At 36.2% G+C, this 16079-nt stretch overlaps 1 protein-coding gene across 1 annotated transcript in view; it reads left to right on the top strand.

The window, feature by feature from the left end:
- The window catches only part of LOC149845344 (uncharacterized), a 198976-nt gene that overhangs the window by 100702 nt on the left and 82195 nt on the right, over window positions 1–16079 (top strand). Inside the window, exons 8-11 of the mRNA XM_089995708.1 lie at window positions 7440–7495; window positions 7608–7707; window positions 9428–9545; window positions 9745–9957. Coding sequence (XP_089851834.1) covers window positions 7440–7495; window positions 7608–7707; window positions 9428–9545; window positions 9745–9957 — 487 coding nt within the window. The remainder of the gene's footprint in view (window positions 1–7439; window positions 7496–7607; window positions 7708–9427; window positions 9546–9744; window positions 9958–16079) is intronic.

The raw sequence follows: 16079 nt of genomic DNA, 5'->3' as shown, positions 1-16079 counted from the left end.
GAATGACAAACTATCTCCCAAGGCTATCCCTTGCGCCTTTCTTGGATATTCTGAAACTCAAAAAGGGTTTCGTTGTTATGATCTTCGAGATGATAAGTTATATGTCTTTAGAAATGTAACTTTTTTGGAAAATAAAAGTTGCTTTGAAAAAAATGTTTCTCAACAAGAAAATTTTGATTATTCCTTCCTATTTAACCTATTGTCTAGTAACGATGATATATCTAGTGATGATAATGTATCATCAAATCATGATGAGGAAAATAATGGTGACATTGGTGAACATAACTCACTCAATGAACAAGAAAGTAGATTTTCAAGTGATCCAATAACCTACTCTCGTAGAAACCAAGACACCTTTAGAAGTGCTATTTACCAATATAGTGAGCTTGTTCCTACTATCGATCACCGAAGATCTGAAAGGAATAGAAGACTTCCAACTCGTTTTATTTCTTTTGATTCTTTCTCACCCCGATATAGGGCTTGTCTTAGTGCCATTCACTCTTATTTTGAACCAAGAAATTTTGAAAAAGCTAAAAAATGTATAGAATAGCAAGAAGCTATGCAAAATGAACTTAATGCCCTTAAAAAGGTTGAAACTTGGGATTTCCAAACTCTACCCATAGGAAAGAAAACTATAGGTTGTCGATGGGTTTTTAAAGTTAAAACTAAGAGCGATGAATCTTTGGAAAGGTATAAGGCTCGTTTAGTTGCAAAAGGGTATGGGCAAGAGTATGTAATTGATTATGAGAAAACTTTTGCCCCTGTAACCCGAATGGTTACAGTTAGATGCCTTATTACTATTGCATCTATTAAAAATTGGAACATTTTTCAAATGAATGTGAAAAATGCTTTTTTAAATGGTGATCTTAACGAAGAAGTGTATATGGATGCTCCACCAGGCATGAAGATTCTTAAAGATAAAGTTCTTCGTCTTCGTAAGGCCCTCTATGGTTTGAAACATGCCCCCAAAGCCTGGTATGACAGGTTTACCAGTGTAATGCTGGAAAATGGCTTTTCATCATGTTATACTGACACTGCTCTATTTACTAGAAGATCTAATGCAGAAATTGTGATTCTATTACTCTATGTTGATGACATGTTAATTACAGGTGATGATGTTCAAGGAGTCAAGGGTATTAAGTCTGTCTTGACTTCAAAATTTGAGATGTCAGACTTGGGTTTTCTGACATATTTTCTTGAAATTGAGGTTGCCTATTCTTAACGTGGTTATTTTCTATCTCAGTCTAAACTTGCTTGTGAGATTATTGACATATCAGGAATTTTTGATGACAAAGTATGCGAAACTCCTGAAGTCGTGGGATAAAAAATGAAGATTGACGACGGTGTTCCCCTAACCGATTCTACTCTTTACAGGCAGTTGGTAGGCTCTTTAATGTACCTTAGCATTACTCGACCCGACTTGTCACATGCTATTCACATCGCCAGTCAGTTCCAGTACGCTCCTACAACCATTCATATGAGTGATGTCCTTCGCATCATCAGATATTTGAAGGGAACAATAAATAAGGGAGTATTTCTATCTTCTTTTTCTTAATTAAAATTACTTGCTTATACTGACTCAGATTGGGGAGGTGACCCTAGTAACCGTCACTCCACCACTGGTTTTTGTGTTTTCTTAGGTGAATCTTTGATCTCATGGCGATGTAAAAAGCAACAGAAGGTCTCTTTATCATCCACTGAAGCCGAATATAGAGCCATGACATCTACCACTATGAAAATTGTATGGATTCGATGCCTTTTGGAAGATATGGGAGTGGTTGTCGAAGAACCAACAAAGCTATGCTGTGACAATAAAAGTGCAATCTATATTGCCAAGAACCACACCTTTCACGAGCGAACAAAGCATATAGAGATGGTCTGTCATTATGTCAGAGAAGAATACTTGAAGAAGGTCATTGATCTACCATACGTGACGTCTGAGTATCAACTTGCCGACTTCTTCACAAAAGCTTTATGTTCGCCCAAATTTCATTTCCTTCTTGACAAACTTGCGGTTATCACACCGTAAGTTTGAGGGGGGGTGTTAAAATGTATCTCCTAAAATCATTATTGTAAATATAAATATATATATTTATATACATAGAGATACATTTACATATAATATATTATATGTATATATCTCTCTCTATATATAAATATATATATATATATATATATATTTATATACCTTTTTTTATTTTCTTACCCGAAAAGGGTATTTTTGTAATTTCCTATCTTGTGCATATTCCATTTGGAATATGCTGTTATTTTCTTATTTATTTTTTTGTAATTATCTTTTTACTTTTTTCTTTTTATTTTTTATTTTATTTAAAGTGCATTGGGGTTCCCCCAATAGAGTCGTTGGTGGCTCCCCAACGACTCCTTTGGGAGCCCCCCTTTGCACCTTTTGGCACTTGTATAAATAGGGGTGTTCCCCCTTTGTAATGCTTAAGCTTGAGAGTCTCAAGCATTTGTTCTTTTTATCAAATACATGCATTGTTGTATGTTTGCTACTTTTACGCTTTTTGCGTATTTTGTTCAAGTGTTGTGAGAGTGTTTTCGTACACTTCTTTTATAAAGTATTTATGCTTGTATGCGTATTGTGTCTTCATAGACAATTTTACAATAACACCGATATCCTTTTTGGTTTTCGGCATAGCTCAAAAATATACAAGGAATGACTTTAGGGAAGAGTTTATCATTTTTTTTGGTAAGAACAAAGCATTTGCACCCAAAGATCCTCAACCTTTTGTAATTGGGAGACATTTTTCAAAGTTCTTCAATAGGAGAAATGTTTTCAATATTTTTTGAGGGCATTCTATTTATCAAATAGACCGCCGTAAGGGCGACTTTGGCCCAAATTTTTTTTGTAGCATTTCTAGATACTAGAAGTGTTCTAGTGGTTTCAATAATGTGTCTATGCTTTCTTTCGGCAAGACTATTTTGTTGAGGGGTGTATGAATATGATTTTTGGTATATAATCCCATTCAAGCCAAGATAGTTTTCAAATTCTTTTGATACAAATTCTCTCCCGGAGTCGGTTCTAAAGATTTGAATGTTTGTTTTGAATTGATTTTTTATATAATTATAAATTTTTTAAAATAATCAAATACTTCCGATTTGTTTTTTAAAAAGAATATCCAAGAGTGTCTGCTATAATCGTCCACAAATACAACATAATAAAAAATGCCTCATTGGGATATGACCGGTGTGGGTCTCCATACATCCGAATGTACTAATTCAAATGGATTCTTAGTTATAAGATGCCTTGTTCCAAAAGGTAAAGACTTCATTTTGCCAAGAATGCAATATTTACATACAAAAATTTTCCTTTTACAATTTGAAAGAAATATAAACAGTTGTAATTTGGTCACACTAGGATGTCCTAGTCTTTTGTGCCAAATTTCTATATCTTTCTTTTCCATAAAATTACAAAAATGTTGTTTTGACAATTTTAGATTGTCCATAACATAGAGGTATCTTCTTTTATGGCCTTGCCCAATCGGCTTCCCTGACTAGATATCCTGTATTAGACAATCATTAGATGAGAAAACTATTTTGCAACCATAGTCCACAATTTGAGAAACCAATAAGAGGTTTAAATTTAATTTTGGTACTACTCTAATATTTGGTATGTGAAAGATAAGTGTTTTTTGATAAATACCAAAACTTTTGATTTTCAAAGATTTGCCATCGGCAATTGAAACACAAGAATCATTTGAGTTAAACTTGCATTCGGTTAATATGGACTCATTAAGAGTCATATGAAATGAAGCACTGAAGTCTAGGATCCAAGAGGTTTTACCATGGTTGTCACTTGTTGATATGGCCGTTTCTGAATATGAAGGAGATTGAACTTTAAGCATAGGTTGCAATGCCTCCATTAATTGAGCTAAGGAGAGCGAACCAGTGCACTTGGACTCGTCCACTTTACTCCTTTCAACCGAAGCCAGTCTTTTGTCTTCTTTATAGTCCTCCTTTCTTTTGGGACAAAAAGGCTTGATGTGTCCCGGTTCATAGCAATGGTAGCAAATAAAATTTTCACCTATTTTTGAATCATGATCACCTCTCTTTTCATAGTTGGGGTTTCTACCATTCTCATTTCTTACAAAATGAGGTGGTTTATAACTCTTCGTATGATTTTCGGTCTTTGACATAGCAAACACGGATTCTTCATCCTTAGAAGTGGATGGTCTTTTCAATATATTTTCTTCCATAGTTAATTCTTTAAGGGTTTCAACTATGGAAGGAACCCCTCCTCTAGGAAGAAGAGCAAATTTAGTTCCTTCAAATTCGGGCCTAAGCCCATTTATGAATTGATAAAAATGCTCCGCTTTGATTTGATTTTCGCGGAGCTAAACATCTTGTGGGCAATGCCACTTTGGCTCAAGAAGAGCCAATTCATCCCATAGGAGAGCGAGTGCATTATAGTACTCCTTTATGCTCATCTCTCCTTGAGTCATCGTCCTTACTTTATTTTGGACATTACATATATGCGCAATATCCTTAAGACTATACATGTCTTTAAGGTATTTTCATGCATCATTAGCGAAATCAAACTTCGCTAAATTAGAACATTTATGAATGTCCACACTGTTGATGAGCTATCCAATAATTTTGGAATGACCCATTCTCCATTCCTTCTATCTTTTCTCATATTCGGAAACAACTTTAGCCATTTCCTCTCCTTGAAGCACAATTTTTTTCCATTTTTCAATTTGGTAAGAACGGGTTTAGGCTCCTTTTCGGTGCCGTCAACCAACCCCTAAAGTCCCTTTTTCCATATTTTATGTTTAACTATCCCACATCATATAGTTAGTGTCATTTAGGCGTACGAGAATGGAGACTATCATTATTCTCCATTTACGAGTGAAAATGAAAGAGACAAGAAGAGAAAAAAAATGCAATACAAGACTTTTTTTAGAGATGGTCCACTTCCTGATGCAACAATCGAGTTTTTGATGTGTTGTGCCACCAAGTCCATGATCCTCCTCTTGATCACGATCTTTCTTTTGAACAAACGCCCTTTAGAACACCAAAGCTCTGATACCATGTAATCAAATGGATAGAATCCAATACACATATAAGAGCATACTTTGAATCGAATAGAATACTTGATTGAGTCACTGATCCACCCACACAAGGGTCTAAAGAATTGTTATTTCATATATACTCATAAAAATGAGTTGAGTTTACAAGGGCTGATAAGGCCTATTTATAATACATTGAGGAGCTATAGGGTGCAGCTCCATATGACTGTTGGGGCTGCACCCAACGGTCACATATGTGACTGTTGGGGCAGCTCCAACAGCTATATGGAGTTGTCCCTTTCACAGTCAGTCAAGAAAGACTTTAAAAAGCAGAAATACAGTGCAGAAATAAAAGACTGTAAAAAGCATAAATAAAGTACACGGAAAAGATAAAAATGTCAGCCTATTAGGGGCTGATCCCTATTAGGTAAAAGGACCAAAATACCCTTGCTGGTTATTTCGGTTTTCAGTGGAATATATATACATACGTATATGTATATATACATATATTATATCTTAACACAGGAAAGTATTGCATACAATAAAAATAAATTTATTGGGTGATGCATTTGCACCACGTACTTACCACGAGCATTTACCCGATTTGCATTTCGCATTGCATTCAATGCACATTGACTTATAGCTGTTTTGATACTTAGGGTATCATATTTTTAGTATATTCTGCACTCAAATCAGTTAAACATATAGGCAACCATAACACCCCTAAATATTCACAACTACGTGCGGTGTGTGCGCATAATTTGTATTTGCAATTTAGTGAAGTATTTAACATAACAACATCATGCTTACACAATTAGTGCTTAAACATTGTTTTTTACAAGTGCAGTTAAGGAAACTTACTTTAATAATGTAAAGAACAACAAATCGAAACCCAAAAGACCGAGGGGTTTCAAAATTTGCAAAGACCGCTCAAGCAACGTTGCACCGAACACTTGGTGCGTGGTCGAAAATGCCAAAAGCTCTAAAAATATGAAATCCCAAAAAATCCAAAAGATAGGGTGAACTACCAATAAATATTAACTGCTGAGTAGAAAATGTTGTATACACCAACATCTCTATCTCACCAAATTTGGTTACTGCAAAACATAGTTTAAATATTTTGAATAATACTTTTGATTAAAATAACCAAAATGCCCCATTGGTTAAAAATTAAGATTTTTAACATGCTAAATTCATCTCGTAAATTCCAAAATTCAATAATATCACACCAATATTTTACAAAACTCTTAAATACATGTTTTTGATTAGAAGTAATATAATTGATTGTTAAATATCTGAGATAGTTTTAAAAATACTAATTTTATCCTTGTTAGCTAGAAATGAGTAATTGAGCATTTAAACACCAATAAATAAGATTTAAATGATAGAAGCAAATTTCTAACTTGAAGATAAAGATGAATTATTTATTTATTAATAATATGCAAAATTTACAGGTTTTACAACAATGCAATGGATCAAATCTGAGAAGGACCAAATTAAAGAAAATATTTTGGGCACAAGTGAGATAAAGAAAATGAATGAGATTTAGAAGAAATAAAAAAGGGTTTTAGTGGAGAAGAAGATTGCATCCAACAATCAGCAGGACTTACCTCTTCTAGGCTTTGATACCATGTGAAAAAAAACCTTTGTAAGACGTGTTCTGCACAACCTGTAGAGAGGAGAAAAGAAAAGAAAAGAAAAGAAAAGAAAAGAAAAGAAAAGAAGGGATTTAAAACTGTAATGAAACGTCTTTTCCCAGCCTAGGGGACGTCTGCCTTTTTATATTAAAATATGTGAGAAGTTACATCAATACCCTTTGGGTGATAAATACAGCATAAATGTTATATTTGGATATGGATTTGAATCTTGAACCAATCCGTACATATTCTTAACATTTTTTACAATTTTTGTTAGTTTTTTTTTCTGATTTTCATGATTTTTTTGAATTTTTTATTAAAAAATTATGATTTTTTACGATACGATATTTATCTTATTTTGGGCCTGACCGATATGAGTAACAATACAATACTTACAACCTTGATTACAAGAATACATAATAAAGGATGCATACTACAAGGTTGCCATCATCCATGATTTATCACACACTTGGAGGATGAAGAAGAATAGGACGTAGGGTACCTTTTTGGTATAGCAGGGGATGTCCACGGATGCCAATTTTTCCTTTTGGTGAATTGGATGGATGGGTCTCATATGCGGATCTCCTAGAATTTTTTTCATCCCTCTGACTTCATTTGTCGCAATAAGAAACATTGACCAATTAACTTGTTTTTTTTTTCCTTCTAATTGTAATTCTTCCATTACAATTGTTATCTTGCTAGCTTTTATGTTGATAAATTTAGTTGTTTGAATCTATGATGTGCTAAAATATTTGACTGCCATATGGGGCAGGTTGGGCCAGGTTCCTTGCTGCAAGCACCACTGGATAACCAAAATGGAAGCAGCTTGTAAGTATGAATTTCCGGGCACTTATATATGAGTGTATAAATGATTTAAATTTACATCTTGTCTAATGTCTGTTTCTGATAGTCTGTGTTGTGCAACTTTCATCCTTTGCAGGGCTACCAAATCATATTGTGGAAGTCAGTCATGCCCCAAAGAGCTCATTTCTCCTCCAGAAGATTGCCATGTGAACACGTCTTTGTCTTTCACACTTCAAGTAAGGGATGTTTTGGTTTCTTTGGAAAGTAGGTCTTAGAAGAGTAGTTTTATAATTGATCTCAAAGTAAATTTTGCTTTATTTTATTCAAGTCAGCGTTAATGAAAAGTCAGTTCACATGGTTCTACAACTTGTTTGTTAATACTCCTACACTTTGTATTTTACCTTGAGAACTTGTTGAATCTCGTAGAGTGCAAGACATCCTACATCTGCATCTTGTTTTCCAATCCTTGCTTTCATTTGATGTGTCAAATCTGACTTACAGTTTTAGTTCTTTCCTGTTTTTCCATTGATAATTTTATTACATCATGGTATCTTGAATTTGTTTCACTTGACAAGGCATCTATTAATATTTAATTCAATTCCTATACAAATCAGTCTGGAAACTTTTGACATTTGTCTTGATACTTGTTATGATTAATATCTGTAATGAGCACAAATCAGTGCAAAGTAAGAAAACAGATGACAGCATACACTCAGAAATCCTTTTTTGCTTTCTCATCTGTTTGCAATATATATGTAACTTCGAGTGCCAAGGCTATGCTCTAGATAGTACATTAGTCATCATTCAACTTGTCACAAGTGATGTATTGCCTCAAAGGAGGCATGACAGTTAGATCATCACTTTTTTCTTCTTGAAGTCTTCAAGATGGAAGGGTTCATCATTTGACTTGTGAGAAGTGATGTGTTGCCCCAAAGGAGGCATGAAAGTTAGATCAACACCTTTTTCTTCTTGAAGTCTTCAGGATGGAAGGTCAACTTTGTGTCTTCTATGCAGATCCTTTCTCTTTGGTGCAAGAAAATGGAAAAAAATATTCTTGGAGATCCTTTAATGTGTTCATCATTGTGCATGTCCAGAAAGAGTTACTACTACTGTTTAAGCAATTTGTTATTTTTTGATATATATATATATATATGTGTGTATTAATAATGCTACCCTGGAAAGAGAATCTCTTTGAGTATCAATGACTAGGAATTCTAAGTGGGCACATGTATGTTTTTTAGCCTTTTCTGTCCATTACTGGATCCTCAATGACTAGGAATTCTAAGTGGGCACATTTATGTTTTTTAGCCTTTTCTGGATCCTCAAACTCAGCTGAAAATTAATTCTGGGGTTGTCTCTTGTTCTATATGAAGTTGAATTTTGCTTTGTTGATGTATGGGGTGTTGTAGAAATTGAATCCTAGAATTCATTAGATGCCATAGACTGATATAAATCGGCAAAGGTTTCTTTGTCAGGTATTTTTGACTATATAGATTACTGTTGCAGGCGATATTCTGAAAGTTGTTCATATATAGACTGGAAATATGTTATAACACACTGATACAAAACCTGCTATGTATTATGTGAACAAATGAATGAACTATTCAGATTCAAATTGTTATCATGTAATTCAATGAAGCTAACATATTCTGTATCTGAGGAACAATTGGGTGGTAGTATATTACAGCCTGTTAATATGCAATAACTACATGTTTAAAATATAATCATTTAAAACTCTTCAGGATTCTATTATTTTCAAATGTTTTATTTAGTTTTGAAAGTTTAAATCCGTTAGATATTGTCTCTCCATTCTTAATTCTTTAGTAGCTTGTTTTCTTTCCATTCTGCCACAATTCCTTGACAAAGATGAGTTCAGTTCATTATCTATTTCTGTTGAGTTAAATAACCATCTTCACGATTCCTGTTTAACTTAATTGAGTGAAATTTCTCCTGCAGATATGTCGTGTGGAGGACCTTACTGTTAGTGGCCTTGTTATTGGTAGCATCATACACATTCACAGGGCAAGAACTGTTGTTGTTAACACTGGCGGCATGATAAGTGCATCAAAATTAGGTAATGTTAAAATTTTTGCTGAATGCTATATTAAACAAAAATATGGCTGAAAATATGTATGGTGAACTATCCCACTGACTTAAAGACTCATGCATAATAACCCAATGATGTTGCTTTTCTGTTGCTGAAATTGATTTGATCTCAACACTCAGTTAAAGTTGATGTTTTTGTTTTTTTTTTCCAAAAATTGCTTTTCTAGGTTGTATAGATGGAATTGGTAAAGGGAAATATGCACAATATGGAGCTGGAGGTGGTGCAGGACATGGTGGGCGAGGTGGTGCAGGATTTTACAATGGAAGACTAACTGAAGGTGGTCGAGAATATGGTGATCCTGATCTACCTTGCGAGCTTGGAAGTGGCAATGGAGATCCTACCAAACCTCATGGTCATGTTGCTGGAGGAGGGTTGATTGGTAAGATTTCCAAGGAAATGTTGAACAAGTATCCAGCATTAGCTTTGAGTATGACAACTAAAATGTGTTTGAGGTATTCCTTAGTTACTTTAAACTTTAAAGGCTCACTGATTAGTAAAAGTGAGAAATAAACTAAATTAACTAATCAACACATAAAACTTTCCATGATGTTCAAACTGGATACTTGTATTATACCGAGTGATTAGTCTATCAGTCTTGGTGCTGCAATTTTCAGCAATATATTTTATACTTGCATCTATGCATGTTTTCCATATGTATGGTGTTGTAATGAAATGGTGGTCTTCCACAAAAGCATGAAAACTCAATAAGGGTGTCTATTGGAGACACTACAAGCATAACCCACAAAAGGGTATAAATGGAAGAACACAAAAAAATAATAATCTTTTATTTCTTACATGAAATGCTTAAGCATTGATTTACAATGGAGGGGATCACCCCTATTTATACAAGATAAGGAGGAGAAGAGGAGCGCTCTCCTTTAGAGTCGTTTTACCTAGTCCAACGACTCTAATTATAGTCGTTGGACTAGGTCCAACAACTATAAGTCTAGCCAAGTTCTAATTGGAAATTGACTAGATTCTAATTCTAGTTCAAAATGAACTAGGTAAAAATAAAAATAAAGAGAGAAAGAAAGAAAAAAGAAATATTATATTATTATTATATATTATATTTTACATTTTAATACACTCTCTCAAACTTACGGTACAATAAGCGAAAGTTTGTTTAAGAGGAAGTAAAATCTAGGAGTAGCGAGAGGTTTGGCAAAGAAGTCCGCTAATTGATATTCTGATTTAATATATGGCAGATCAATGGTTCCATGTAGATATTCCTCTTTGACATAATGACAATCCATCTCAATATGTTTGGTGCGTTCATGAAATGTTCGGTTGCTTCCAATATGGATCACACTCTTGTTGTCACCGCACATTCGTGAAGCTTGTGTTGCTTCAACTCCTATGTCAGCTAGCATATGTCTGAGCCAAACTACTTTCATTGTCGTGGATGTCATGACTCGGTATATAGCTTCGGTGGACGAGAGGAGAGACATTCTGCTGCTTTTTGCACCTACACAAAATTAATGATTCACCTAAGAAAACACAAACACCAGTGATTGAATGTCTATTATTGGGATCACCTCCCCAATCAACATCAGTATAGGCAAATAAATCTAATGAAGATGAAGCAGACAAGAAGAAGCCTAATGAAAGAGAGGACTTTATGTATCTAATAATACGCAAAACTGCTCCCATGTGAACCAAAGTTTAAGCATGTTGAAACTGGCTAGCTGTATGTACAACATGTGCTATGTCTGGTCTAGTAATGAAAAGATAAAAAAGTGCTCCGATAAGATGTCTATAAGGAGTGGGATCATCAAGAGGTTCTCCATCATCAATTTTCATTTTAACATTGACAACTTCTGGAGTGTTTACTTTCTTATCATTTGTAATTTCAGACCTAGAAACAATATCAAAAGCAAATTTAGATTGGGATATCAAATACCCACGAGGGGAATAAGCAACTTCAAAGAAATATCTCAATAAACCTAAATCAGTCATTTCAAAATGTGTTTTAAAAAGCTTTATAATGTTTTCAACTCCCTATTTGTTGCCTTCGGTGATAATCATGTCATCCACTTAGAGAAGATAATCCCTGCATCAGAATTCTTAATAAATAAACGAGTGTCAAAACAAGATCAAAAACTAATATCAAGTATAACATGACTAAACCTGTCATACCAGACTTTTGGTGCCTGTTTAAGATCGTAAATTTTTTTTTCTAGACGAAGAGCTTTACCCTTAGGGATACTAATACCATGTAGGGCTTCTATGTACACTTCTTCAACTAGATTTTCATTGAGAAAAATATTTTTGACATCCATTTGAAATATTAGCCATTTTCTAATGAAGGCTAAAGCTATTAATTCTGACAGTGGTTATTCAGGCAACTGGAGCAAAAGTTTCTTCGTAATCAATGTCATATCCCTTGGCCACTAATCTGTCTTTATACCTTTTAAGAGTTTCATCACTCTTGGTTTTAAGTCTGTAAACACATCGACAATCTATAGGTTTCTTTCTTAGAGGAATATATTGAATAGTCCAAGTATTAGCTTTTTCTAATGCTTCCAATTTTGTCTTCGTAGCTTCTACCCACTCTGTATGGTTTTTTGCTTGAGAATAGGATGACGACTCTACATATGATTGTATTAATACAATAACTGTCCTATATGAAAAAGATTCGTATAACACAACTTTTTCAAGCGGCCTAGAAATTCTAGATGATCTGGTTTGTACTTCGAAGTATTTTTCTAATGCACATGGAAGATTCGATTCTCTACATCTTGAATATTGTAGACTAATGTCCCTATGAGTTTGCTTTTCATTATCAACATTATGTTCAAAATCAATAATACTTTGATCATTGTCTACATCGTATTCATGATCATATTCATTAGATTTTAAAGTCAAATCTAATAAAAAAGAATATTCAGTGACTTCTTTGGGCTGTTCAAATTCAAAGATACTTTTTTTTTTCCAAGAATGATACATTTCCTTATACATATAATTTTTCATTTTGAAAATCAAAACACCTATATCCTTTTTTATTATCTGCATAACTTAAGAGGGCACAAGGAATCACACAGTGTGAGAGTTTATCATTCTTGTTGGTGAAAACAAAACATTTGCATCCAAATACCCTTAATCTAGAGTAATCAGGAGATAAGTTAACAAGTTTTTCAATTGGAGTTATATTTTTCACAGAAGAAGATGACATTCGATTAATGAGATAAGTAGCAGTTAGGCAGCTTCTGCCCAAAAACCTTTTGGAACTTGATTTACTATTAATAAAGTCCTAGTGGTTTCTATAATGTGTCGATGTTTACGTTCGACCAGACTATTTTGTTGTGGTATGTGGACACGATCTTTGATGTATGATGTCATGTAAATTGAGATAGTGATGCAGCGTGGAGGATCGTGTCACACGGGACATAACGAAGATCGCTGGTAATAAGACACTTCAGTGCTAAAGAAATGAGAATTACGACTGCTCCGGTCGTGCGATATGATGAGAATACTAATGAAGATCACCGTAGAATGAACGATGGTTGCTTTATTTTCAATAACAATTCAATCGAACAGTGAAATGAAATAACAAGTAGGAAACAAAAATAGTAAACAAAGGGCTAAAGAGAGGCTGTTGCCGACTGTGCGTCCAAGGAAAATTCAGAATAAGAAAAAAAAATCAATATTTTCCCCCACGCAACCCTAAAACACGGTACTAATAGGACGTGACTGTATCTGGGTCTTGGCTCCAGTCCTTGGACCCGAGGCAACTCGTCACTGCTGATGGATTGGGGTGCTGTCAATGTGCGGTGCTGCTTCTAGCCTTTGCTCGCCTTGAGTAAGTGCGCAGGGGCACCACGTCCTTGCATCGGGGCAGTAGACTCGCGATCAGATCCATTATCTGGGTCCGATCGTCCATCTCATTGGTGCCGAGATCCTTTGACATGTCCGGGTCACTCTGTGTAGACCGGACCCAGTCCTGCTCTGCATCATTCTCCCCTGGTTGGGAAGTCGGCTCTGATGACTTGTTGTCACCACAATAAGCATATAGATCTGACACATTGAAGATAGGCAAAATGTTCCAATCTTCGGGCAGTTCAAGGAGGTAGGCATTCAGACCCAATCGCCGGAGGATCTTGAATGTGCCATATTTCTTAGGACTCAAAATACCATAAGTACCCACTGGGAAACGCTCAGGACGCAGGTAAACCCATACTGACCGACCAACTTGAAATTTGACATCTCGACGACCTTGGTCTATGAAAGCTTTGTAAGCTTCGTAACTCTTAACAAGTTTGGCTCGGACTTGTCTATGTATATCACGCATGTATTCAATGGCATCAAACATGTCTGGGGCTGGGTCTGGGAGACTGGACACAGGTCCTACATCTACTACATGGGTGGGTGACCGACCATAAACCACTTGAAAAAGAGACTTGCCCGTGAACCGGTTGATGAAACTGTTATATGCGAACTCGGCTTGTGGCAAGACTAGGTCCCATGTTTTGACATTCTCCCCAACTAGACTCCTTAGCAAGTTCTCTAGGGTGCGCGGTTCACGACTTCAGTTTGGCCATCGGTTTTCAATAAGGCCCATAACGATTTTCAAAAATGGCTCATAAAGCGCGTGTCACGATCTGAGGTGATCGTGTGGGGCAACCCATGAAAGCGAGCCACGTCCTTGAAGTAGTACGAGGCTACTAACAAGGCATCAGTGGTTCACTTACACGGGACAAAGATAACCATCTTGGAAAATCGGTCAACCACAACTAGGATGGAATCAAAATGACGCGAAGTTCTGGGAAGACCCACAATAAAATCCATGGAAACATGTTCCCAAGGCCGCTTAGGGATGGACAATGGAGTATACAAACCACTATTCTGACGTCGACCCTTGGACACTTGACACACTCGACAACTTTGGACAAACTTGACAACATCTTTGCGCATTTTGGGCCAAAAGTATCGTTCATCTAACAATGCGAACGTCTTATCATGTCCAAAATGCCCAGCTAATCCCCCTTCATGTAACTCGGAAATCAATTGTAGCCTAAGAGAGAATGCTGGCAACATAACTTATTACCTTGAAAGAGGTAACCGTTGTGTATACTAAACCGTGGGTCGGCTGTGCTATCAAAGGAGAGGCACCCTTCCCAGACTTGCTGAAAATCGGGGTTCGTCGGGTACAACTCCTTGCACTGCTCAAACCTAATGACCTGCACGGACATAGTCATCAAAAGGCTATTCTTTCTGCTAAGTGCGTCAACTAGCTACCTTGTTCAGAGTACCTGATTGATGGCGAATAGTGAAGGTGTACTCTTGCAAGAAGCTGACCCACTTGGCATGTCTAGCACTTAACTTCTTTTGACTATTCAAATACTTTAATGCCTCATGATTCGTGTACAAGACGAACTTCTTATAAATGAGATAATGCCTCCAATAATGAAGGGATTGTACAACAACATAGAACTCAACATCATAAGTGAAGTACAAACACCTTGCCCGAGTCAGCTTTTCACTAAAGAGTGCAATGGGTCTGTGGTTCTGACTCAAGACGACACCAATCCCTACTTTAGAGGTGTCGCACTCAACCTCAAAGACTGCGTTAAAATTAGGAAGGGCTAGGATGGGGGCACTAGTCATTTTCTCTTTGATGAGCATGAACGCTTTTTCTGCAGCAGACATCCAATGAAAACTAGTACCCTTTAGGCATTCCGTGATAGGGGCCATGAGGGTGCTAAAGTTTCTCACAAAATGACAGTAGAAAGTGGCTAACCCGTGGAAACTATGTATTTCTCCTATAGTCCTTGGGGTAGGCCATTCTACAATCGCACGGACTTTGGCGGGATCTGCCTTCACTCCATCAGACGACACAATAAAACCCCAAAAGACCATACTTGACGTCATAAACTCACACTTTTTTGGCATTGACATACAACTTTTCCCTCCTTAAAATCTCTAAGACCTGACGCAAATGACTCAAATGATCAGACAAAGATGTGCTATAAATCAAAATGTCATCAAAATATACGACAAACTTTTCTATACATGGGCGCAATACTTGGGTCATCATGTTCATCAAAGTACTCGGGGCATTTGATAACCCAAATTTCATGACTAACCACTCATACAATCCATTACGTGTCTTGAATGCCATCTTTCACTCATCCCCCTCCAGGATACGGATTTGGTGGTACCCACTTTTTAAATCAATTTTGGAGAAAATAGAGGCACCAGCCAACATATCAAACATTTCATCCAACCGAGGAATGGGAAAACGGTATTTGACAGTGATGCGATTGATCGCTCTACTGTCGACGCACATGTGCATGAACCCATCTTTCTTAGGAGTGAGCAGGGTGGGTACTGCGCAAGGGCTCACACTTTCACAAATAAAACCCTTTTGCAGTAACTCTTGAACCTGCCTCAGCAACTCAGCATGCTCGGAGGGGTTCATGCGATATGCAGGGAGGTTAGGTAGACTCGACCCTGGGACAAAATCAATGGCATGCTGCACCACCTCATTGAAGGTAGACCATC

This window comes from Nuphar pumila, chromosome 2 (genome assembly GCF_984573655.1).
Source record: "Nuphar pumila chromosome 2, dmNupPumi1.hap1.1, whole genome shotgun sequence".
Taxonomy (NCBI): Eukaryota; Viridiplantae; Streptophyta; class Magnoliopsida; order Nymphaeales; family Nymphaeaceae; genus Nuphar; species Nuphar pumila.
This window is presented reverse-complemented; position numbering and strand designations above follow the sequence as displayed.